At 47.5% G+C, this 24723-nt stretch overlaps 2 protein-coding genes across 4 annotated transcripts in view; both read right to left on the bottom strand.

Annotated features, from left to right (window-relative positions):
* LOC135048735 (uncharacterized) overlaps positions 1–24723 on the bottom strand; it is a 1076079-nt gene that overhangs the window by 885514 nt on the left and 165842 nt on the right. The window lies entirely within an intron of this gene.
* On the bottom strand, positions 3979–6315 carry LOC135051253 (uncharacterized). The gene is made up of 5 exons (XM_063957337.1): positions 5846–6315; positions 5663–5746; positions 5473–5544; positions 5000–5305; positions 3979–4910 (listed from the first exon to the last, which is right to left on the bottom strand). Exons 1-5 carry the CDS (start codon positions 6303–6305, stop codon positions 4030–4032), a joined length of 1803 nt encoding a protein of 600 aa, XP_063813407.1. The 5' UTR covers positions 6306–6315; the 3' UTR covers positions 3979–4029.

The following is a 24723-nucleotide window of genomic DNA, read 5'->3' as shown; positions in this document are numbered from 1 at the left end:
CTTACCAAACATTATTTTTTCATTCCCACAAATGGGTATCAACCCATGTTTTTTATCTGAGGTGGAAATGGTACAATGAATGGGCTCAGTACCAGCTTTGAAATTGATTTATTTTGAATCCAAATTTTAATTTTTAGAAGGTGGTAAGCCTGTTTTGAAAACTAAGTGAGGTAAGAATCATTGAAAGAACTGTCCTTCTACCCCTGTGCAGTACGATCTTTTACCCATGGATGTAGGACAGATGTCGGCCATATGTTATCCGTAAAATTAAAAACGTGGTCCCACCTGCCTATTGCTCAGGCAGTTGGGTCCACCGGGAGTCTGAAGGCTTTGAGTAAGCAGATTTTGAGTTTTGTTCCTGAAAACCAGTAGCTGCATTTTTCAAATACTCCCCTCTCAAGGTAATAGAGGATGCAGTGTTTTTCTTTTATTATTTATTCATCCAAAAGGAATGCAATATAGGGGCAGTATACGATTTCGTAGCCGGTATAGCTGTGGAAGGAAGATATGTATACTTACCCACCATTGCCTTAGTTACTCACTTATCGCTTTCAACCAAAAACATGGACTCACCTGTGAAGGGCAGGATGTACACGTTTCTCCTGTAGTCTGCTTCCGCAGTCTATTGTCTGTGGTAGTCTGTAGATGGTATCCTTGTGCCGCCATATACATAGTCTACAAGCTAATTGTTACGCCGGAACTGTACTCACCACTCTTCATATCTTCATGCTCTGTTAGGGGTGTTGTTTGTTCTTGTGAATAACTCCATCATGTGCTCCTTGTGTCAAGTCCAACGAAGCAGGCATACTGGTCCAACCCATTCTCCGGTCAAATACTAACCTTAAACTAATAAAAATCTGCTAAAATCCTCAGGAGCTCTCACACTTGTGAATTTCTCCTCCAGGCAGATTTTCTAAACAGTCTACTAGGAGCGACATAGAGGGATTAGCTAGTCAACACTACTAAAAAGCACATGGCTCCTAGTGGACCTGTCTATTGTCCATGGTACTAATGTTTACCCCAGTTTCCTCTAGGATGCAAGATAAAGTACTTTATTTTGAATCCTGAGGAATACAGGTAACCGAATGAGCCACTAACAGAGTGCATCTGCATGCTATGAGCATCTAGCGTGTTCATATAGCCTCACTGCTGCATACATAATGGATTTTTGTGGTTAATATTCTCAATTTTTTTTAAAACAGTTCCAACAATCAATGCTGGTGATCATGCGAGCATTGGATTACAGTTTTTGAAGTCCTAGTTTAGCTATGCCCCCATTTTTCAGCTTCTTTATTTGATGCCTGGAACAATGACTTTAGGGTTGATGTTTTTGGTTTTGACTGTAGAAGGCTTCTGTGCCGCAATGATCATTTAGTTCCAAATTCTTCGGTTCTTCCATCATGGATGTTCTGCAAAAGGAGATTAAAATAGTAAATTTAGAGTTATTTTTCAATACAGACATATTAATGTATAACCATGTCCCCTCATACCTCAACTTTTCACAACTTAGTTTTCTGCAAATACAGCATTTGACCATTTTGATGCTGTAATAGTAAACATGATTTTTTTTATTAAATTGAAATAAGACTCCATGTCCTCCGTATTTTCTCAGTAATTTGTATAATGTGGCTTATGGTTTAGATCACAGATTTTAGCCCTTGTAATAAAGATACAGACCCAGACCAAAAACATCACCATACTCTGCGTAAGACACTTCATCATCATTGTCAGCTTGCATCATATATGCCACAGTACGCATTGTTGGACTAATGGTAAGGGTCTGTGACTCTGGCTCTGGTATTGTCACTTAATCTCTATTCATCATGTCACCCATAGACTGAGTTAACTTTTTCATCTCTTTCTCAGTATGCTAAAATTTGATATAAATATTTGATATGATCCCTTTAATGGCATCTTTTTGATTAGTCCCTCTCGCCTGAGAATGTCTAATAGTTTTGTTACATTTACTATATTAACCCGAGGAATATAGACACTCTGCTGTGCATCAAACACATGAACATGACATTGTAATGTGAAGGGACACACGCACACACATGAAAATTGAAAAACACAATTTATCACAGAGCCAACATGGAACCACAGAACATGGATACCGCAACACCAACTTTTTAAAAATTACAAATCAGCTGGGTTGCTAAATCAAGTTAATTATATTTTTATTTCTATTCTACAATGCTCCCCCCCCCTTACTAAGAAGGATTGGTACCGCTGTGGAGCCAGACTTAGTTCAGGAGATGCGCTTCCCTGTGATGCCTGTTAGTGTAATCTGCCAAAATAACATTGCGCTTGCGAGATCAGTCACCTATCAGCGTGGAACAGTACCAGTAAGCCCATATGAGGTTGGCCTGTTCCACACAACCCTAAGTCCCACTAAGCATGCAGGCTTGTGTCAACCAGTCCTGCATGATAAATGTGAAAAACAAAAGCCGATAATTAACAATCTTGCACAAGTGTGCCCGGCTCCTACGGTCAAATAAATAAAATTGCGTCTGTTAGTATGGGAATACAACAGGCATCCACCATACACTATTTACTAAAGTGCACAAGGCAAATATAGAACTGGTCCATACCCCGTAAAACTAATGTGTATCCATTATCTTCTGTGACTTAAGAAAAATCAGACTTATACGATGCAGCATACCTTGGTAGCTCTATGCCTGCATCATTATTCTGTTGTCTTCTCGGACTGGACCCTTCTCCGATTAGGTCTTGCCAGTTGTCGGTATGCTGTAAAGAAAAAAAGACACAGTCAGTTTATAAAAAAAACTACCTTTGCTTGTCAGTAACTGTCCCTGACACCATTGCTGATCTCCTTTCCCTAACTTAGCACACCGCTACGGACAAATACCTAGCTTGTTGGGGAAAAGAAAGAGGAAAAAGCTAGATGACTTACCCTTGGCAAGTCCTCCGCCAAGCTCTATGCCAGCCTCTGTGCTTGATTAGCGGACTGGACCCTTCTCCGATTAGGTCTTGCCAGTTGTCGGTATGCTGTAAAGAAAAAAAGACACAGTCAGTTTATAAAAAAAACTACCTTTGCTTGTCACTAACTGTCCCTGACACCATTGCTGATCTCCTTTCCCTAACTTAGCACACCGCTACGGACAAATACCTAGCTTGTTGGGGAAAAGAAAGAGGAAAAAGCTAGATGACTTACCCTTGGCAAGTCCTCCGCCAAGCTCTATGCCAGCCTCTGTGCTTGATTAGCGGACTGGACCCTTCTCCGATTAGGTCTTGCCAGTTGTCGGTATGCTGTAAAGAAAAAAAGACACAGTCAGTTTATAAAAAAAACTACCTTTGCTTGTCACTAACTGTCCCTGACACCATTGCTGATCTCCTTTCCCTAACTTAGCACACCGCTACGGACAAATACCTAGCTTGTTGGGGAAAAGAAAGAGGAAAAAGCTAGATGACTTACCCTTGGCAAGTCCTCCGCCAAGCTCTATGCCAGCCTCTGTGCTTGATTAGCGGACTGGACCCTTCTCCGATTAGGTCTTGCCAGTTGTCGGTATGCTGTAAAGAAAAAAAGACACAGTCAGTTTATAAAAAAAACTACCTTTGCTTGTCACTAACTGTCCCTGACACCATTGCTGATCTCCTTTCCCTAACTTAGCACACCGCTACGGACAAATACCTAGCTTGTTGGGGAAAAGAAAGAGGAAAAAGCTAGATGACTTACCCTTGGCAAGTCCTCCGCCAAGCTCTATGCCAGCCTCTGTGCTTGATTAGCGGACTGGACCCTTCTCCGATTAGGTCTTGCCAGTTGTCGGTATGCTGTAAAGAAAAAAAGACACAGTCAGTTTATAAAAAAAAATACCTTTGCTTGTCACTAACTGTCCCTGACACCATTGCTGATCTCCTTTCCCTAACTTAGCACACCGCTACGGACAAATACCTAGCTTGTTGGGGAAAAGAAAGAGGAAAAAGCTAGATGACTTACCCTTGGCAAGTCCTCCGCCAAGCTCTATGCCAGCCTCTGTGCTTGATTAGCGGACTGGTCCCTGTGTCCGGCTAGTTTGCTGTTGTGGACGGCTCCTCCTGGGATCCTGACGGCTCCTCCGGGGCTGTGGCATGCTCCTCCGGTGCTGTGGCATGCTCATCCTGGGCTCGGGCATGCTCCTCCTGGGCTCGGGCATGTTCCTCCTGGGCTCGGGCATGTTCCTCCTGGGCTCGGGCATGCTCCTCCTGTGCTCTGTTCCACATAACTGTCTGTGCTTGTTCCAACATCTCCTGCTGTGCTCTGTTCCACATCTCTTGCTGTATTATGGACTGCTCCAATTCTTCTGACCTTTGACGCTGCAGTCTCAAAACTGACAATGCTCTTTGATAAGCCAGATCTCCTCTCTCTTCTTGAGCATACATTTCTTGATCAATTGATGTTCTGTTTGATGGTGTTGTGACTTCCGAACTTCGTTCTGCCTGCTGTGGTTGTGCGCTGTGCAATCTTCTTCCTTCGTCTGTCATCAGCTGCAGGCTTGTTGAAATCATGCTTGTGTTTAGGTTGCACTGTTGTTGCCACAGTAGCATGCTTTGAAGGCCTGTTCCAATCTGTTGGCATTGCAATGAAATATGTTCCAGAGAATCATTGTGTTGTCGACAGAGTTGTTCCTGATGGGATTCTCCATCCCGCTGTTCATTTTGTTGGGTGCTGATCTGTTCAATCTTCTGCTCCATGCTCTTGCAATGTCCAACCACCGACATATGTGCTGACACAAGTTGATCGTAGTATCGGGCCAGCGATATCATTGCGTCATTTTGTTGAACAACAGCTGTCTTGATATGGTCGATGTTCTGTTCCATGTTGTCCAAACGATTATTAATCCTTTGGCTTTCTTCAGCTCTACATTGGTCCATGTTCTTTAAAGCTTCCAGTATTAGATTGAGTGATGACTCTGTAATACAAGTAAATAATTTAGTTTAACAAATTACAGTTGAACACAATTAAACACTCCTAAATTGTAAATAAATATAAAATTGCTACCTCCTGGCGTAGTTTCCGGTGTTTTTGATTCAAGGACTTCTGGTACACTGCCTGAAGTTTCCATGTCCGGAATTTGCTCTGTTCTTTCAACAAGATTATGGTCTCCAATTGCAGGGTAGCTCTGTGAAAAGGACTCTTCTGGCAGTGTCTGTGGGTGCCCCTGTGATGAATTTTCTTCTGGAAGTGGCTGTTGGGATGATGTTTCTTCCTGCACCGTGGGTGGGTGCATCTGGGCTGATTCTGCTTGAAGTGTCGCTGCTTGCAGTGTTGAATCAATCGGCAATATTGTATGCTGTATCTGGGTTTCTAAAATGTCAATATAGATATATACAATAATTATAACCCAAAAATATGCAGTGCCAGAAATACAGACAGCTAAAGATACGCAAACAGTGCAAGCTAGAGGTATATACCCATTGATAGATATACATGTACCAAAATTTATAATTTCATGTACAAAAACTATGCCTTACCGGTATCCTCAGCACCTCCTCCAGTTGTCGGATATCCAAAAGAAACTCTTCTCTTTGCCTTAACTGTGGAATCTGTAATATTTATATAAAGAACATACTGTAGTTATTAGTTTTGTTTCCATACAAAATATTTTTTGAATATATATATATATATATATATATATATATAAAAATACGATATGTCCCTAACCTTTCTGCGATTTTGTTTTCTTCTTTGGCGTTGTTTCCGTTTGTGGCGTGCTATGTTTTGTTGGCGTAGAATATTTTGTGGCTCCTTTTGAAAGAAATACGAAATTTAAATTTTTGTTGAAATAATTAGTTTTTTAAAAAGAATATTAAAAAATTAATTTTATAGAATTTTTAAAAATAATACCTTCTGCACTGGTTCCTGCCATTTCTTCCTGCACAAGTACGAAGTAGTTCTCCATCTTCTTTTCCCAATCCTTGTGTAATTTTTGCCCTTTTTGGATCTTGAGATTGACGGATCTTCTACAGTCGCGTAACCTTTTCTTGCAACTTTCGTTGCTTCGCTTGAACCCACCTCCCAAAGAAACTGATTCAGAGATTTCATTCCACGTCGTTCCCTTGAATCGGTGATGAACATTTCTTGCCGGCGATCCGAAAAGTTGAAAGGAGTGATGAACAACTTGATTGATTAGGGTGTCCGTTTCTTCATCTGTGAAGTTGGGTGCCCTGCTGCTGGATTCTTCTCCCGAGTCCGCTTCTTCATGCGAAACTCTGCCATGGTCGGTTGGTGATGTTTGTTGCTGTCTTTCCGAGGATTCTTCTTCCTGTGCGGATAGAGAAAGCCTCCTTGCTTCTTCCTCGGACATCTCTGAAAAAAAAACTTAAAAAAAAAAAAAATTCATACTAATATTAATAATAATAATAATAATAATAATAATAATAATAATAATAATTAGTATACTAGCAGTGCAACATACCCAAATTTTGCCAACCAGCTGTTACAAATATACACAAGTAATGAACCCCAGCAGTGCCAAATACAGAAATTATGCCACCCAGCAGTGCCAGATACCCAAAATATGCCACCCAGCAGTGCCAAATATAGAAATTATGGCACCCAGCAGTGCCAAATACAGAAATTATGCCATCCAACAGTGCCAGATACCCAAATTATGCCATCCAGCAGTGCCAAATACAGAAATTATGCCATCCAGCAGTGCCAGATACCCAAATTATGCCATCCAGCAGTGCCAAATACAGAAATTATGCCACCCAGCAGTGCCAGATACCCAAATTATGCCATCCAGCAGTGCCAAACACAGAAATTATGCCACCCAGCAGTGCCAAATACATAAAATATGCCACCCAGCAGTGCCAGATACCCAAATTATGCCACCCAGCAGTGCCAAATACATAAATTATGCCACCCAGCAGTGCCAAATACAGAAATTATGCCACCCAGCAGTGCCAGATACCCAAAATATGCCACCCAGCAGTGCCAGATACCCAAATTATGCCATCCAGCAGTGCCAAACACAGAAATTATGCCACCCAGCAGTGCCAAATACATAAAATATGCCACCCAGCAGTGCCAGATACCCAAATTATGCCACCCAGCAGTGCCAAATACATAAATTATGCCACCCAGCAGTGCCAAATACAGAAATTATGCCACCCAGCAGTGCCAGATACCCAAAATATGCCACCCAGCAGTGCCAGATACCCAAATTATGCCATCCAGCAGTGCCAAACACAGAAATTATGCCACCCAGCAGTGCCAAATACATAAAATATGCCACCCAGCAGTGCCAGATACCCAAATTATGCCACCCAGCAGTGGCAGATACCCAAATTATGCCACCCAGCAGTGCCAAATATAGAAATTATGGCACCCAGCAGTGCCAAATACAGAAATTATGCCATCCAGCAGTGCCAGATACCCAAATTATGCCATCCAGCAGTGCCAAATACAGAAATTATGCCACCCAGCAGTGCCAGATACCCAAATTATGCCATCCAGCAGTGCCAAACACAGAAATTATGCCACCCAGCAGTGCCAAATACATAAAATATGCCACCCAGCAGTGCCAGATACCCAAATTATGCCACCCAGCAGTGCCAAATACATAAATTATGCCACCCAGCAGTGCCAAATACAGAAATTATGCCACCCAGCAGTGCCAGATACCCAAAATATGCCACCCAGCAGTGCCAAATATAGAAATTATGGCACCCAGCAGTGCCAAATACATAAATTATGCCACCCAGCAGTGCCAGATACCCAAATTATGCCACCCAGCAGTGGCAGATACCCAAATTATGCCACCCAGCAGTGCCAAATACATAAATTATGCCACCCAGCAGTGCCAAATACAGAAATGATGCCATCCAGCAGTGCCAAATACAGAAATTATGCCATCCAGCAGTGCCAGATACCCAAATTATGCCATCCAGCAGTGCCAAATACAGAAATTATGCCATCCAGCAGTGCCAGATACCCAAATTATGCCACCCAGCAGTGCCAGATACCCAAATTATGCCATCCAGCAGTGCCAAACACAGAAATTATGCCACCCAGCAGTGCCAGATACCCAAAATATGCCACCCAGCAGTGCCAAATATAGAAATTATGGCACCCAGCAGTGCCAAATACAGAAATTATGCCATCCAACAGTGCCAGATACCCAAATTATGCCATCCAGCAGTGCCAAATACAGAAATTATGCCATCCAGCAGTGCCAGATACCCAAATTATGCCATCCAGCAGTGCCAAATACAGAAATTATGCCACCCAGCAGTGCCAGATACCCAAATTATGCCATCCAGCAGTGCCAAACACAGAAATTATGCCACCCAGCAGTGCCAAATACATAAAATATGCCACCCAGCAGTGCCAGATACCCAAATTATGCCACCCAGCAGTGCCAAATACATAAATGATGCCACCCAGCAGTGCCAAATACAGAAATTATGCCACCCAGCAGTGCCAGATACCCAAAATATGCCACCCAGCAGTGCCAAATATAGAAATTATGGCACCCAGCAGTGCCAAATACATAAATTATGCCACCCAGCAGTGCCAGATACCCAAATTATGCCACCCAGCAGTGGCAGATACCCAAATTATGCCACCCAGCAGTGCCAAATACATAAATTATGCCACCCAGCAGTGCCAAATACAGAAATGATGCCATCCAGCAGTGCCAAATACAGAAATTATGCCATCCAGCAGTGCCAGATACCCAAATTATGCCATCCAGCAGTGCCAAATACAGAAATTATGCCATCCAGCAGTGCCAGATACCCAAATTATGCCACCCAGCAGTGCCAGATACCCAAATTATGCCATCCAGCAGTGCCAAACACAGAAATTATGCCACCCAGCAGTGCCAAATACATAAAATATGCCACCCAGCAGTGCCAGATACCCAAATTATGCCACCCAGCAGTGCCAAATACATAAATGATGCCACCCAGCAGTGCCAAATACAGAAATTATGCCACCCAGCAGTGCCAGATACCCAAAATATGCCACCCAGCAGTGCCAAATATAGAAATTATGGCACCCAGCAGTGCCAAATACATAAATTATGCCACCCAGCAGTGCCAGATACCCAAATTATGCCACCCAGCAGTGGCAGATACCCAAATTATGCCACCCAGCAGTGCCAAATACATAAATTATGCCACCCAGCAGTGCCAAATACAGAAATGATGCCATCCAGCAGTGCCAAATACAGAAATTATGCCATCCAGCAGTGCCAGATACCCAAATTATGCCATCCAGCAGTGCCAAATACAGAAATTATGCCATCCAGCAGTGCCAGATACCCAAATTATGCCACCCAGCAGTGCCAGATACCCAAATTATGCCATCCAGCAGTGCCAAACACAGAAATTATGCCACCCAGCAGTGCCAGATACCCAAAATATGCCACCCAGCAGTGCCAAATATAGAAATTATGGCACCCAGCAGTGCCAAATACAGAAATTATGCCATCCAACAGTGCCAGATACCCAAATTATGCCATCCAGCAGTGCCAAATACAGAAATTATGCCATCCAGCAGTGCCAGATACCCAAATTATGCCATCCAGCAGTGCCAAATACAGAAATTATGCCACCCAGCAGTGCCAGATACCCAAATTATGCCATCCAGCAGTGCCAAACACAGAAATTATGCCACCCAGCAGTGCCAAATACATAAAATATGCCACCCAGCAGTGCCAGATACCCAAATTATGCCACCCAGCAGTGGCAGATACCCAAATTATGCCACCCAGCAGTGGCAGATACCCAAATTATGCCACCCAGCAGTGCCAAATATAGAAATTATGGCACCCAGCAGTGCCAAATACAGAAATTATGCCATCCAGCAGTGCCAGATACCCAAATTATGCCACCCAGCAGTGCCAAATACAGAAATTATGCCAAACAGCTGTGACATATACACAAATAATGAACCCAAGCAGTGACAGATATACACATTTGGCAAACAAACGGTGAAAAATACACACATTATGCCAGAAAGCAGTGCCAGATACCGACATCTCACACACTGCAGTAACAGATATACAAATAATGCCAATCAGCAGTGGCAGGGATAGCAGTTGGAAGAGATAATAAGAAACATGGGACAGTTTATTTAGCATGATAGTGTAATAGAAAGACAGAGTACATTTAGCTCAGCGCTTACCTATTAAGATGAGAAAAAAAAACTGGATTGGTCTTCTCCTCTTCGTATGAAGAATTCTTGTCACGGTCACTTCTCCAGAAAAGCTCTGATATGTAAATCAGAATCGCTAGAAGCCAATCACAAGACGCTAACAGACCGTATACAGCCAGTTAGCAGTCTCAAGCAAATGGCGCCTATGCAAGGGAGGGACAGAGTTTATATTCTGTGTAAAAGTGCGGGAACATCGCTCCTCCTTCAAGTAGGAATCATGTAGTATTATTGGCTAATTTAGTGGCACCACTATACGTCAGGTTATACTGAACTGTTGATTTGTCTTATGTAGGAGTATATTTTATTGGTTGGATTTCAGCGCGAACGGACATGTTATGTTTTGATTGGTGTCATCAGTGATAGCATTATTTAAATCAAATTTAAAAAAAAAAAAACAGTAACCGGAATGTATCTTGGAACGTTGTCCGTGAACGGTTAATTTAAGCAAACTCTGCCATTATGGAGCTTGCAGTACTTATCGACGGGGATTATGTAGCTGTAGTGCTGGTGTAATTTTGGCACATATAGTGCAATGGGGAATGCTGGCTGCACCTCAGCACGAGAACGGGGTGACGTTCCGGTGTGCTGGGGCGTATAGGGGCAGTACACGGCTGTGGGGGAGCTTATGGTGGGAGAGGGGTAGATGGCTAGAGAGAGCGGTGTGCGTCTTGGGGTACATGGCTGGTGATAGCTGGTGTTCGGGGGACAGTTGGAGGGAGGCGTTGTGTTACTTGTAGTGCCACGGTGAAACATGGGGCGCGTAATGTAGTGGGGTGTCTAGCTAGGCGTGTAAATGTAGACAGGCAGCGGGGTGACTAGGGGGGATGGAGGCGGCGTCTAACTTTGGACGGGTATCGTGGGGAATAGCGGGCGGGGGGGGGGGGGAGGGTGTCAGCGTTGCAGATGTGCAGCCGGGTGCCCAGGTGTGCTGGCAGACATGGGTGGGGTGTTCTTAAAGGGTGTGACTGTGCTACCAGAGCGGGGAGCAGTGCCAGGGCGTTGTGTTACTTGTAGTGCCACGGTGAAACATGGGGCGCGTAATGTAGTGGGGTGTCTAGCTAGGCGTGTAAATGTAGACAGGCAGCGGGGTGACTAGGGGGGATGGAGGCGGCGTCTAACTTTGGACGGGTATCGTGGGGAATAGCGGGCGGGGGGGGGGGGGGAGGGTGTCAGCGTTGCAGATGTGCAGCCGGGTGCCCAGGTGTGCTGGCAGACATGGGTGGGGTGTTCTTAAAGGGTGTGACTGTGCTACCAGAGCGGGGAGCAGTGCCAGGGCGTTGTGTTACTTGTAGTGCCACGGTGAAACATGGGGCGCGTAATGTAGTGGGGTGTCTAGCTAGGCGTGTAAATGTAGACGGGCAGCGGGGTGACTAGGGGGGATGGAGGCGGCGTCTAACTTTGGACGGGTATCGTGGGGAATAGCGGGCGGGGGGGGGGGGGGGAGGGTGTCAGCGTTGCAGATGTGCAGCCGGGTGCCCAGGTGTGCTGGCAGACATGGGTGGGGTGTTCTTAAAGGGTGTGACTGTGCTACCAGAGCGGGGAGCAGTGCCAGGGCGTTGTGTTACTTGTAGTGCCACGGTGAAACATGGGGCGCGTAATGTAGTGGGGTGTCTAGCTAGGCGTGTAAATGTAGACAGGCAGCGGGGTGACTAGGGGGGATGGAGGCGGCGTCTAACTTTGGACGGGTATCGTGGGGAATAGCGGGCGGGGGGGGGGGGGAGGGTGTCAGCGTTGCAGATGTGCAGCCGGGTGCCCAGGTGTGCTGGCAGACATGGGTGGGGTGTTCTTAAAGGGTGTGACTGTGCTATCAGAGCGGGGAGCAGTGCCAGGGCGTTGTGTTACTTGTAGTGCCACGGTGAAACATGGGGCGCGTAATGTAGTGGGGTGTCTAGCTAGGCGTGTAAATGTAGACAGGCAGCGGGGTGACTAGGGGGGATGGAGGCGGCGTCTAACTTTGGACGGGTATCGTGGGGAATAGCGGGCGGGGGGGGGGGGGGGGAGGGTGTCAGCGTTGCAGATGTGCAGCCGGGTGCCCAGGTGTGCTGGCAGACATGGGTGGGGTGTTCCTTAAAGGGTGTGACTGTGCTACCAGAGCGGGGAGCAGTGCCAGGGCGTTGTGTTACTTGTAGTGCCACGGTGAAACATGGGGCGCGTAATGTAGTGGGGTGTCTAGCTAGGCGTGTAAATGTAGACGGGCAGCGGGGTGACTAGGGGGGATGGAGGCGGCGTCTAACTTTGGACGGGTATCGTGGGGAATAGCGGGCGGGGGGGGGGGGGGAGGGTGTCAGCGTTGCAGATGTGCAGCCGGGTGCCCAGGTGTGCTGGCAGACATGGGTGGGGTGTTCTTAAAGGGTGTGACTGTGCTATCAGAGCGGGGAGCAGTGCCAGGGCGTTGTGTTACTTGTAGTGCCACGGTGAAACATGGGGCGCGTAATGTAGTGGGGTGTCTAGCTAGGCGTGTAAATGTAGACAGGCAGCGGGGTGACTAGGGGGGATGGAGGCGGCGTCTAACTTTGGACGGGTATCGTGGGGAATAGCGGGCGGGGGGGGGGGGGGGGAGGGTGTCAGCGTTGCAGATGTGCAGCCGGGTGCCCAGGTGTGCTGGCAGACATGGGTGGGGTGTTCTTAAAGGGTGTGACTGTGCTACCAGAGCGGGGAGCAGTGCCAGGGCGTTGTGTTACTTGTAGTGCCACGGTGAAACATGGGGCGCGTAATGTAGTGGGGTGTCTAGCTAGGCGTGTAAATGTAGACAGGCAGCGGGGTGACTAGGGGGGATGGAGGCGGCGTCTAACTTTGGACGGGTATCGTGGGGAATAGCGGGCGGGGGGGGGGGGGGGGAGGGTGTCAGCGTTGCAGATGTGCAGCCGGGTGCCCAGGTGTGCTGGCAGACATGGGTGGGGTGTTCCTTAAAGGGTGTGACTGTGCTACCAGAGCGGGGAGCAGTGCCAGGGCGTTGTGTTACTTGTAGTGCCACGGTGAAACATGGGGCGCGTAATGTAGTGGGGTGTCTAGCTAGGCGTGTAAATGTAGACGGGCAGCGGGGTGACTAGGGGGGATGGAGGCGGCGTCTGACTTTGGAAGGGTATCGTGGGGAATAGCGGGGGGGGGAGGGTGTTGCAGATGTGCAGCAGGTCAGGGTATTGTTTGTCGAACAATTACATGTCGATCTATGAGTGGTCGGTCTATGGTTTGTCGATCTTATGTATGTCGATGTATTTGTTTGACGAACAATTTCATGCCGATCGATAAATTGTCGGTCTATGGTATGTCGATCTTCTGTAGGTCGATGTATTTGTTTGTCGAACAATTACTTGTCAATCTAATGTTTGCCGATCTTCAGTAAGTCGATGTATTTGTTTGTCGCACAATTACATGTCGATCTATGTTTTGTCTGTCTATGGTTGGTCGATCTTCAGTAGGTCGATGCATTTGTTTGTAGAACAATTACATGTCGATGATTTGTTGGTCGACCTGACGTTGTTTCGATGTTGTGCGTGATCGATCATTTGTGTGTCGATGTTTTGTTTATCGAGCATACGTATTGTCGATGTTCAGTGTTTGTCGATGTAGTGTGTGCCGATGTTAGTGGGATGTCGATCTTGTGTTTGTAGATGTTCGAACACTGTCGATGTAGATGTTGTCTATGTTGCGTGGTCGATGTTCGCATTGTCGATCAAGCGTCTGCCGATCCATCGACCGGATACCGGCCCTTAGATAGCATTGCATTCGCAGCACATGCGCAGTTGTCTGATATTCATCCGATTAGTGAATTTGAATTTGCAAAATTGCAACTGAAGCTGAATAAGACCCATAACCTGGAGCTATGTTTTGTGTAATTATATTGCTGTAGGATGAACCAACTAAACATAGACCAAAGGTATTGCATGGTGCTGCAAAATACTGTGGTAGCCATTAATGCCATTTAATGCAATCACTGGCTTTGCATTAAATAAAAGAGCCATAGGCTATGTTTGACAGCCGATGTAATACACGGAGGAGCCATCCTTTTACCTAATCAACGGCATAAAAAAATCTGCGTGTTGAACCAAAGATTTAACATTTTGACTAATCGAACTGTAAGACCATCATCCAGTCTTAAGTAGTCCACTGGTGGTGCTTCATGGCTTAAGCAAGTCTCTTATTGTGCTATCTTAGCAATGGCTTTCTTGCTGCTACTGTCAAACCTGCCACTTCACAGTTAAAACTGAGACTTGCTTACTCTGACCAGTGTTAAGCTGTGCTTGAAGCTGTTGTCCTGTAAATCAGTGGTTCTCAACCTCGGTCCTCAAGTACCCCCAACAGTTCGTGTTTTCCAGCAGTTGAACAGATGTATTCATTAGTCACTGACACATTTTAAAAGACCCACAGGTGGAGCAAATTATTTCACTTGCAATCCTGTGAGGAGACCTGGAAAACATGAACTGTTGGGGGTACTTGAGGACCGAGTTTGAGAACCACTGCTGTAAACCACATATCATTTAATCTGTTGACCAGCGGTGTAACTATGCCAATAGGGGCCTCGTAGCATAATTTCCAGTGGGCACTCACCACTAGGGCACCATTTGCTGCTTTATACGTTTTAGCAGTATGCTGCTGCAGCCGCATCTGCTCTCTCGGCTGGCTTCGTATCATCTCTCCTCGCAGTCGCTGGGAGGAGGCGTAGCCGTGGTCTGGGACATCCCTGCAGACTCAGCCACGCCTCCACTCAGCATCAGTTAGTACACAGGAGAGGTGGGGTGAGTTGGTTTGGCTGCAGATATAAACAGCTATGGCTGGGGTTCAGCAATTAGGTGCAGGGGAAGTGTTGGACTTGGGCCCCAGAGACAGCCGCATCCCCTGCATCTACTGTATCTATGCCCTTGTTGACCCTTACAAACTTGTCATCTGATTCTATTGTGGCTCTGGGTCTCAAAACCTCTTCCTGTTATGGTGCCCATACACTTATGAGATAACCGGTGCTATCCTTCGATTTCGTTCACATCTGTGAGAGAAATCGAAGGATTGTATGCACATTTTAGTACCTTGAGAGGCGATGCGAGAGCACGCCGGTCGAATATCGCATCTCAAGATATTATGTGCTGCACTTAATATTTGTCGCATCGCAGTGCGATCGCATGTGGTTTTAAACCCACATGAGATATATCGCACTGCGATGTGCGATGGGCACCCGCCGGGAGCGGGCTCGGTGACGTGCCCATCACGTGATTACCATGCGATCTATTGCATAATCGCATGGTAATCACTTTGGCAGTTCTGGTGCGATTTCATCGCATCTTAACTGCCGGTGTGATGCCCCGCGATGTCGCGTCGCAGGGCATCGCACAAGTGTATGGCCAGCATTAGTTTCCTATAAACATTGACACATTAGCTACCTTTTGCAGTTTCTCTGAAGGAAATAGTTTTAACTGGTCTGTCTGTCTTCCTTTGTTAATTGCCTAACCCAACAGTATATACATATATAATATATATATATATATATATATATATATATATATATACATATATAAATACAATTTTATATATATATATACATACATACACACACACACACACACACATACTATTTTATATGTATATATATATATATATATATATATATATATATATTATACATGCACAATACAGTGCAAAATATTTAAGCAGGTACAGAGTAATGCTGCAAAGTAAGAATGCTTTCAAAAATAATCTGTCTGGGCCTACGTGAAGAAACAGAAGATCTGTGGTTAGTTCTCCAAGATGTTTGGAACAACTTCCCTGCTGAGTTCCTCCAAAAACTTTGTGCAAGTTTAAATAATAAAAGTTATGCTGTTTTGAAGGCAAAGGGTAATTTAATTTAGGTATTGAAATATTAATTTGATTTAGATTTCTCTTCTGTTCATTCACATTTTGTTAATTGATAAAAATAAACTATTAACACTTCTATTTCTGAAAGCATTCTTATTTTGTAACACTTTTTCCACACCTGCCTAAAACTTTTGCACAGCACTGTACATAATAAACCACATAAATATACATGACATATATAAGGAAAATCAGAGGCGGAACTACCGGCAGGGTAAGCAGTGCGTTGCACTGGGGCCCGCCTCTGTCCAGGGGCCCAAGCATGTAATGAGTCAAACTGACTCATTACATGCCGCTGTGCGCTGCGGGCAACCGCTGCCCGCAGCGCACAGCCGCCCACAGAGGAGAAGAGCAGCGGCACGGACGGGGGAAGGAGGAGGACGGAGGTGAAGGAGGGAGCCGCAGCAGCGCTTTGTTACTGGTGGAGGCGCTGCTGCTGCTGCCCCTCTGCTTCACTATAGGCTGTCTTCCGAGAACAGCCTATAGTGAAGCAGGGGGGCAGCAGCAGCAGCAGCGCCTCCACCAATAACACAGCGCTGCTGCAGCTCCCTCCTCCACCTCGTCTACTGCCCGGGAATCGTCAAGCTGCACGAGGAGCCTGAGCCAGCGGAGAGGGTAAGTATGATTCTACTTTCTTTCTTTCTCTTTATTTCTTTCTTTCTTTCTGTCTCTTTCTTTCTTTATTTGTTGGGACTGCCTGCCGCTATGTGTAAAAATGGGGGACTGCCTACCGCAATGTGTAAAAAGGGTGGACTGCCTGCCGCTATGTGTAAAAATGGGGGACTGCCTGCCACAATGTGTAAAAAGGGGGACTGCCTGCTGCCATGTGTAAAAAGGGAGAATCTGCCTGCCGTAATGTGTAAAAATGGGGAATCTGCCTGCCGCAATGTGTAAAAACAGGGGACTGCCTGCCGCAACGTGTAAAAAGGGGGAATCTGCCTGCCGTAATGTGTAACAAGGGCACGCTGTCTGCCGTAATGTGTAACAAGGGCACGCTGTCTGCCGTAATGTGTAACAAGGGCACGCTGTCTGCCGTAATGTGTAACAAGGGCACGCTGTCTGCCGTAATGTGTAACAAGGGCACGCTGTCTGCCGTAATGTGTAACAAGGGCACGCTGTCTGCCGTAATGTGTAAAAAGGGGACGCTGTCTGCCGTAATGTGTAAAAAGGTGGACGCTGTCTGCCGTTATGTGTAAAAAGTGTACGCTGTCTGCCGCTATGTTTAACAAGGGCACGCTGTCTGCCGTTATGTGCAAAAAGTGTACGCTGTCTGCCGTAATGTGTAAAAAGTGCATGCTGTCTGCCGCTATGTGTAACAAGGGCACGCTGTCTGCCGTTATGTGTAAAAAGGGGACGCTGTCTGCCGTAATGTATAAAAAGGGGGACGCTGTCTGCCGTAATGTGTAAAAAGGGGACGCTGTCTGCCGTAATGTGTAAAAATAGGAATCTGTTCGCTGTAAGGTGTAAAAGGGTCTCTACCTGGTGTAGTGGTGCTACTGTGCGGCGTAATTTGAAGAATGGAGACTACTGTGCACAGTTTTAGGAATTGGTATTATTTTGTGGCCACACCCCTTCCCCGCGAAGCCACGCCACTATGTATTTTTGCGTGCGCCTACGGCGCGCACTGCCCCTGTTTTGCATGCAGGGGTGGGGCTCCGATGCCGTTTCTTGCACACAGTGCTAAAATGTCTAGTTACGGCACTGTTGCTAGGTATCCATTTCTCTGGCCCTGAGCAGGTCCCCCTCACCAGATCCTCTCAAGGGGTGAGGGGGTGGACTTGGATGGGATGGGGGGGATGGGGGCAAAGCATTTTGTCGCACCTGGGCCCACCGATTGCTAGTTCCGCCACTGAGGAAAATTATATATAGAGAAAAGTATTTAAAGCCATAAGAACAATTTTAATAAAAGAGAAGCTGGAGCTACAAGCACAGCATTGATGAAGAAGGCGGAGTTTCAAGATCCTGCAGGCACTGCTGGGGAAAATTCCATCAGTCCCTGCAGTTTTCATGGGATTTAAGGATTTTCTTCATATAACGCCATTCTGAGATGGAGTTATATAAAGTAAACTTTTACCAATAACTTTAATGTTTTATGCTATTCAGCATGCGTAAAATTTTTAAAGAGCTATAGATCAGCAGAAGGGGTTAAACAGAAGATAATTGTGTTATCTTTCCGTTAACCCAATAGTGAATATTTTAAAAAAATGGAAACGCTTGTTTCTGCATTGTTAATGCAGAAAATGGAGCCCAAAGATTTTCATTAGTTGTGGCTCATCAAATAACACCAGGGGAGGATTGAGTACTGAAAGTGGCTCTGGAAAAAAATGCAGAAATGGCCTCAGATGGGCAGCACCAGATGTATACCATGTAAACATGACAGCAGCACCACCCCCATGTGTCAACAAACAAAACAGACTCCACATGCACATTGGCCCACCAGGAATCGTCCCTGTGAGCACTATGGCCAATTTGACCCTGAATAACACTGCTATTAATGGAGCAAACATGGACATTTGACACTGCAACACATCAAATGTCAGACCTAACAATATTACCTAATTAACAGCAAAGCAGATTCACTTTAATAACCTATACCAGTGGTTCCCAAACTTTTTTAAATCACGGCACCCTAGAGTATCAGAATTTTTTTCACGGCACCCCTAGGCCAATACTTTTTTATTGAAAAATTTATAAAGAAATATTAAATTAAGTAAATTGTCTTTATAGGTCATCCTTAGGGTAACTTATGTGGTGAGGGACAAGATTTGCTTCTGATTGTCAATATATTTTATGATTGGCAGCCATTGACACTGGTTTTGCTTTTTACATTGACCATGCAGAATTTAAATTGGTTCTGGACCACCAACCCGAGGCACCCCTGCAAGTGTCCCGAGGCACCCCAGGGTGCCACGGCACACAGTTTGGGAACCACTGACCTATACAATACAGCACATCATGTGACAAGATCTCTTTCTGCATTTATACAAACCATCTTGTCATAATAAAACAATCCACAGAACACAACAGACCTTCCACAAAGCCCTTTAATGTAGTACAAATGAAGAACCCTACAATACATTTTGGGTTTTTTTTTTATATTCAATCAAATTAATTTGTGACAGAAGAAGACTGTACTGCATACATATTCCAAATGCTTGTCTGCCAGGTATAAAATGTGAAATCAAGTTTGTCTATCTGTATAAAATGACCAGTCCAAAAGTAGTGCCATAAATTGAACTGCATATTTTAACATTTGTCTTATAAATTCAAGCTATGTACATTATAAATGACAGCTACAGCACACCTACAGTGTCTGGCATTTTCTAAGCCTCGTACTTTATTTCCCTCCGTCAGATGCAGGTGAGATATCTGCATGGCCTAGACATATTTATTTGTAGTTCCAGGAAATACAACATGATTGAATAAGGAGGTGCTGTGGATGGCATTGAATGATTTTTGCAAGACATACAAAAATAAATTGTTCAGAAAATGTAGTGCAGGAGACAGGTTATGGCTTTAACACATGGGAAACTGCATTTAACATAGAGCCTAAGGATCAAACATAGGGGGTAATTCCAAGTTGATCGCAGCAGGAATTTTGTTAGCAGTTGGGCAAAATCATGTGCACTGCAGGAGGGGCAGATATAACATGTGCAGAGAGAGTTAGATTTGGGTGTGGTGTGTTCAAACTGCAATCTAATTTGCAGTGTAAAAATAAAGCAGTATTTACCGTGCACAGAAACAAAATAACCCACCCAAATCTAACTCTTTCTGCACATGTTATATCTGCCTCCCCTGCAGTGCACATGGTTTTGCCCAACTGCTAACAAAATTCCTGCTGCGATCAACTTGGAATTACCCCCATAGCCTATAATATCAAACATAGATATACTATACATAACTGTAAGAAATTATAGAGTTACTGAAATATAGTAACTATCTACTATTGTACTGCAGTAAATTAATATAGTGACACACAGGCGATAATTCAATTAGCAACGTTAGATTACTGTGGGCTAAGTAATCCATCTGTGCTATCCAAGTAGCACCGAAGACAGCAGTCATCTGGGATTCTTTTTTTTTTTTTTTTTACTTGCCTCAGTGGGTCAAAAAGAAAAACAGATAACTCGGGGGTTAACGGTTGCCGTGACGGCGTTAACGCATGAATCCGTGAATTTTTCACGGATTCTGTGAGTTAATGCCTGTTAGGCAGTGCTAATGCCCGTTAACACATTAAGTTAATGGGCGTTAACTAGGCTATCAGGAGAAGTTGGGACACTAATTGAATAGCCTCCCTTCTTCACCCACGGTAATTTACCGCAGGTAAGTGAATTCCCCCCTAAAGGGTACATTTACTAGGCAGCACTTTTCAAAGCCACTACGTCATAGGATGCTGGATTTAAAGGGGTAATAATAATCTGATATACAAAATCAAGCATATTTCGTATTTAATATTATTGTCCAGTTAAATCATGACATAGCGGCTTTGAAAAGCACCACTTGTAAACTTCACCCCCTACATATGAAGCAGTGTTAAGTGCTTCATAAATGTAACTCTGTTATCACTCTACTCAATTTATTAAACAATTAATTCTGGAAAAATCAATGATTACTCCAGTGTTATTCTAGTTTTTGACAACTATCGTTGTTACAATATAGCTCTGTGGGACCGCAATAATCCGAGTAAACTGGGTAAAATAGTCAGTTTTAAAAAAAGAGCATCTTATCTTCTAATTACCTGCAAAGTTAACACTATCTGGTAGATGGCATTTGTGCCTGTTTTTTAGCCCCACCACAGAGAAGAATCGGCGTAGAGACAGGACTTCTGGATTCCTCCTTGGCAGTCTGCATGCTCCTCTGTTCCCTGAATGCCACAGCTCACATTGCAATGAAAATTAGGATTTTGTTGTGCTATGCTACACTGAACTATACTGACTTTTTCCTGTACATGCACAATGGATACAATCGTAACAGAACAAGGAACAGAATACTTTCACCGCTCTATGGACCTAATTCAGACTTGATCGCTACTGTGCGTTTTCGCACAGCAGCCAATCAGGTCTGAACTGCGCATGCGCCGGGTGCCGCAGTGCGCCGGCACATGCCAGACAGCCGACGGCCTATCAGCCTTGCGATCGCCTCTGCCTGCGGTCGCTGGGTGGGAGGGGGCGGGGTGGCGGCATCTGGCTGCCGTTTTAGGGGGTGCGGTCCGGGCAACGCAGGCATACCCGGACTGTGCGGGGGCAGGCTGCTGCGGCTGCGTGACGTCACACGCAGCCACTGCGACCTGAACAGTGACTAGTAGCTCCCTGCCAGCACACAGGATCTGCGCTAGTAGGGAGCTACTCGTCAAGTACAAAAGCGGCGATGCTTTTATACTTATGCGGTGGGGCAGAGCCAGACATGCGGGGCAGACTAGCCCTGTGCTGAGAGTCACCACGCATGTCAGGGAAGCTGATCCTAGATGTGCTAAATTTAGCACATCTACGATCAGGTCAGAATTAGGCCCTATGGGAGAAATAACTGCTGTCGCTATTCATAAATAGCTACAAAACTCATTGTTTTTGTTGTTATTATTATTATCTCCTATATAATAGCCCAGATCTGTGACTTTGTGACTCATTTGCTAACACTGGGTGGAGTCACAACACTGGGCGGAGTTAGTCAAATGAGTCACAGATCTGGGCAAATCTATAGGAGACTAGGAGCAGAAGCAGATGGTATGGGCATGGCACAGGCAGGGGTGCATACCTCCCAGGTTTCTTCAGGCAGAAGGAGGGACACACACGGCGAAAAGGGGGCGTGGCCAACGAAAAGGGGCGTGGCTTCACGGGAGAGCCCCCATTTTCGTCAGTGAGGGGGCATGGCCAGCGCTCTTTGAGCTGCTGGCATGCCCCCAGGGTTGATTCTATTTCGGAGTGGTAGAAGGGACCTTCTGACGTATCTAGGGGAGGAGACACGTCACCAGGGGGAGGAGCTACGGGCTAACAGGGTACCCGAAAAGTACCCTCGCGGGCTCGCTTCGCTCGCCACGCTTCGGGCACGGTGGCTCGCTTCGCTCGCCACCTGATTACTAAAGGTAATAGTTGGTGGCGTGGATAGTAGAGGAACTATCCCGCTGGCGTAGCTCCTCCCCCTGGTGTAGTGGCTCCTCCCCCTTACGGAAAAGGTCCCTTAGCCCACTTGATTCTAGCATCTACCATGCCCCCAGGGGCGGATTATGAGTCCGGGGGGCCCAGGGCACTAGAGACAGGGGGGCCCTATCTCATTGCTGTGCCTGCTGTGGGTTTGGGGGCGTGGCCTAATCGAGGGATGCGTGGCCACGCCCCCTTGTGCAAATTCCGGAGATATTTTTTTTTTTATGGGATTTTGGCCCCTCAGCTACGGGTAAATCCAGAGGGGGTGGTCGCGCCCTCCTACACACCCGCACAGGCAGAAGAAAGCAGGGAGGCTGCTGCCTCCCTGCAACACCACAGACCTGCCAACATGCAGCAGCGTGTGCTGACTGAAGCACAATGCTGCTGCTGGCAGGACGGGGGAGTTACAGAGCTGGGACAGAGCTACTCCAGCCGGGGGGCCCCCTAAAATTGTGGGGCCCGGGGTACATACCCCCTGGGCCCCCCCTTATTCCGCCTCTGCTGCCGGCCCACCCCCTTAATCCGTACACCCTGATGCCCCCTCTCCTCCTGTCTCCACTAAACAGAACAGAGAGTACAGGAGCTTCCCAACTGGGCCCCCCCCCCCACCGGGGGACACTGCGGCCCGCGGGTGGGACAGCGGGACAGACCCAAAAAAATGGGACTGTCCCGCGAAAATTAGGACAGTTGGGAGGTATGGGGGTGCGTGAGGGGGTATGCCGTACAGACAGACGGGCACCGGCTCACTGCGTGCTTGATCCCCCCACATCAGCAAACTCAGCAGGGGCTCTCTGGCGTGGAGGAGCGTCACTTTCTGGCACACTCCACGCTTCTTAGCTGCAGTTTTGTGGGGCACCTGCCGCTGTGCAGGTTTCATACTGCCTCTGTTATCTCCAGCCCCGGCAACCCCACCGCTAGCTGCAGCGCTGCCGCCCGCAGTGAGGTGCGCCCAGCTCCTTCACACACTTTAGCCGGCGGGTAGCACTGCAGAAGTCCGCGCTGCTTGCAGGCTCTGACCCCTCCCTCCAGCCTCAGCGTCTCCTGGGGGCTAACCAGTCACTTCCAGTCTCCCCTTACCACAGTACCCGGCAGCCGCGAGGTCCACGCCGCGTGCATGCTCCTCCCCCCTCCTCCCTCCAGCCGCAACGTCTCCTGGGAGCTAACCAGTCACTCCCAGTCTCCCCTTTCCACAGTGCCCGGCAGCCGCGAGCTCCGCGCCGCGTGCATGCTATGACCCCCTCCTCCCTCCAGCCGCGGCGTCTCCTGGGGGCTAACCAGTCACTCCCAGTCTCCCCTTACCACAGTGCCCGGCAGCTGCGCGAGGTCTGCGGTGTGTGACAGAGGAGGGGGAGAGGGATGCGGACGGGTAGAGGAAGCAGGACTCCAGCCTGAGAGAGTCAGCCATGCCAAGTCTCCACCAGCAGCAGATCCCAACAGGTTGGAGTGGAACAGCAGCAGCCAGCAGCAGTGACTCCGGTAAGACACATCTGTCTGTCACCACTGTTCTGTCCCTAATACCAATCTCTCCCGTGCCCTGTGTTCTGTCATGTCCCTGTCACCCCTGGCCTTGCCCTGTCACCCTTATCCTGGCCCTTTCACCCTTATCCTGGCCCTGTCACCCTTATGCTGGCCCTGTTACCCCTATCCAGGCCCTGTCACCCCTGTGCTTGCCCTGTCAACCCTATACTGGCCCTGTCACCCTTGTCCTGGTCCTGCCGCCCCTACCCTGGCCATGTCACCACTATCCTGTCCCTGTCATTTCTGTTCTGGCCCCGTCGCCCCTGTCCTGGCCCCGTCACCCCTGTTCTTGCCCCGTCACCCCTGTCCTTGCCCCGTCACCCCTGTACTGGCCCCGTCACCCCTGTTCTGACCCTGTCACCCCTGTCCTGGCCCTGTAACCCCTGTCCTGGCCCTGTCACCCCTGTTCTGACCCTGTCACCCCTGTCCTGGCCCTGTTACTGCATACCCTCCAACTACCTTTTTGGCAGGTACAGTACCCGCAGTGCCTCCAGACCCCTCCCCAATGCACCACACCTCCGTACCTTTCCCTCCACCACATGCGGCACTCCACCCCTCCCCCACACGCTGTGCCTCCAGAGCCCCTCCACCACCCGCGACTCCCACTCCCCCGCCCCTCCACCACCCACAGCACCTCCAGGCCCCCTCCACCATCCACCCCCCCATATATGTCTCCCCCCACACCTGCCCCCCCTCCACCCACTGCATCTGCAGACACCCTCCTCAATCCATGGTCCCCCCCCTCCCCCACCCCTCCCCCACCCACGGCACCCCCACACCTGTCCCTCCACCACCTGCAGCTCCTCGAGACCCCCTTCCCCATCCGCCGCACCACCTGTACCTGCTCCTCCCCCACCCATGGTGCCTCTGGACCCCGTACCCCACCCCTGGCACCCCCGCCCCTTCCCATACCACAGCACCTCCGGAACCCTTCACCCATCCGCAACATCCCCGCACCTGCCCCTCTCCCACCCGTGGCCCCCCTGCCCCTCCCCCACCTGCAGTGCCTCCGGACCCCTCCCTCATCTGCAGCCCCCACTCCTCTGCCCCCCCCCCCCCCCC

The sequence above is a fragment of the Pseudophryne corroboree genome, chromosome 2 (assembly GCF_028390025.1).
Source record: "Pseudophryne corroboree isolate aPseCor3 chromosome 2, aPseCor3.hap2, whole genome shotgun sequence".
Taxonomy (NCBI): domain Eukaryota; kingdom Metazoa; phylum Chordata; class Amphibia; order Anura; family Myobatrachidae; genus Pseudophryne; species Pseudophryne corroboree.
Note: the sequence above shows the minus strand (reverse complement) of the source record. Positions and strands in the feature narration are given on the sequence as shown.

Bases quoted from the DNA above. Each gene is read 5' to 3' on its own strand.
- LOC135051253 (XM_063957337.1), bottom strand. From the start codon at position 6,305: ATGTCCGAGGAAGAAGCAAGGAGGCTTTCTCTATCCGCACAGGAAGAA. The intron at 5,747-5,845 runs GTATTATTTTTA...TTCTTTCAAAAG, and splicing joins GGCAGGAACCAGTGCAGAAG to GAGCCACAAAATATTCTACG. The intron at 4,911-4,999 runs GTAGCAATTTTA...CTTGTATTACAG, and splicing joins ACCGGAAACTACGCCAGGAG to AGTCATCACTCAATCTAATA.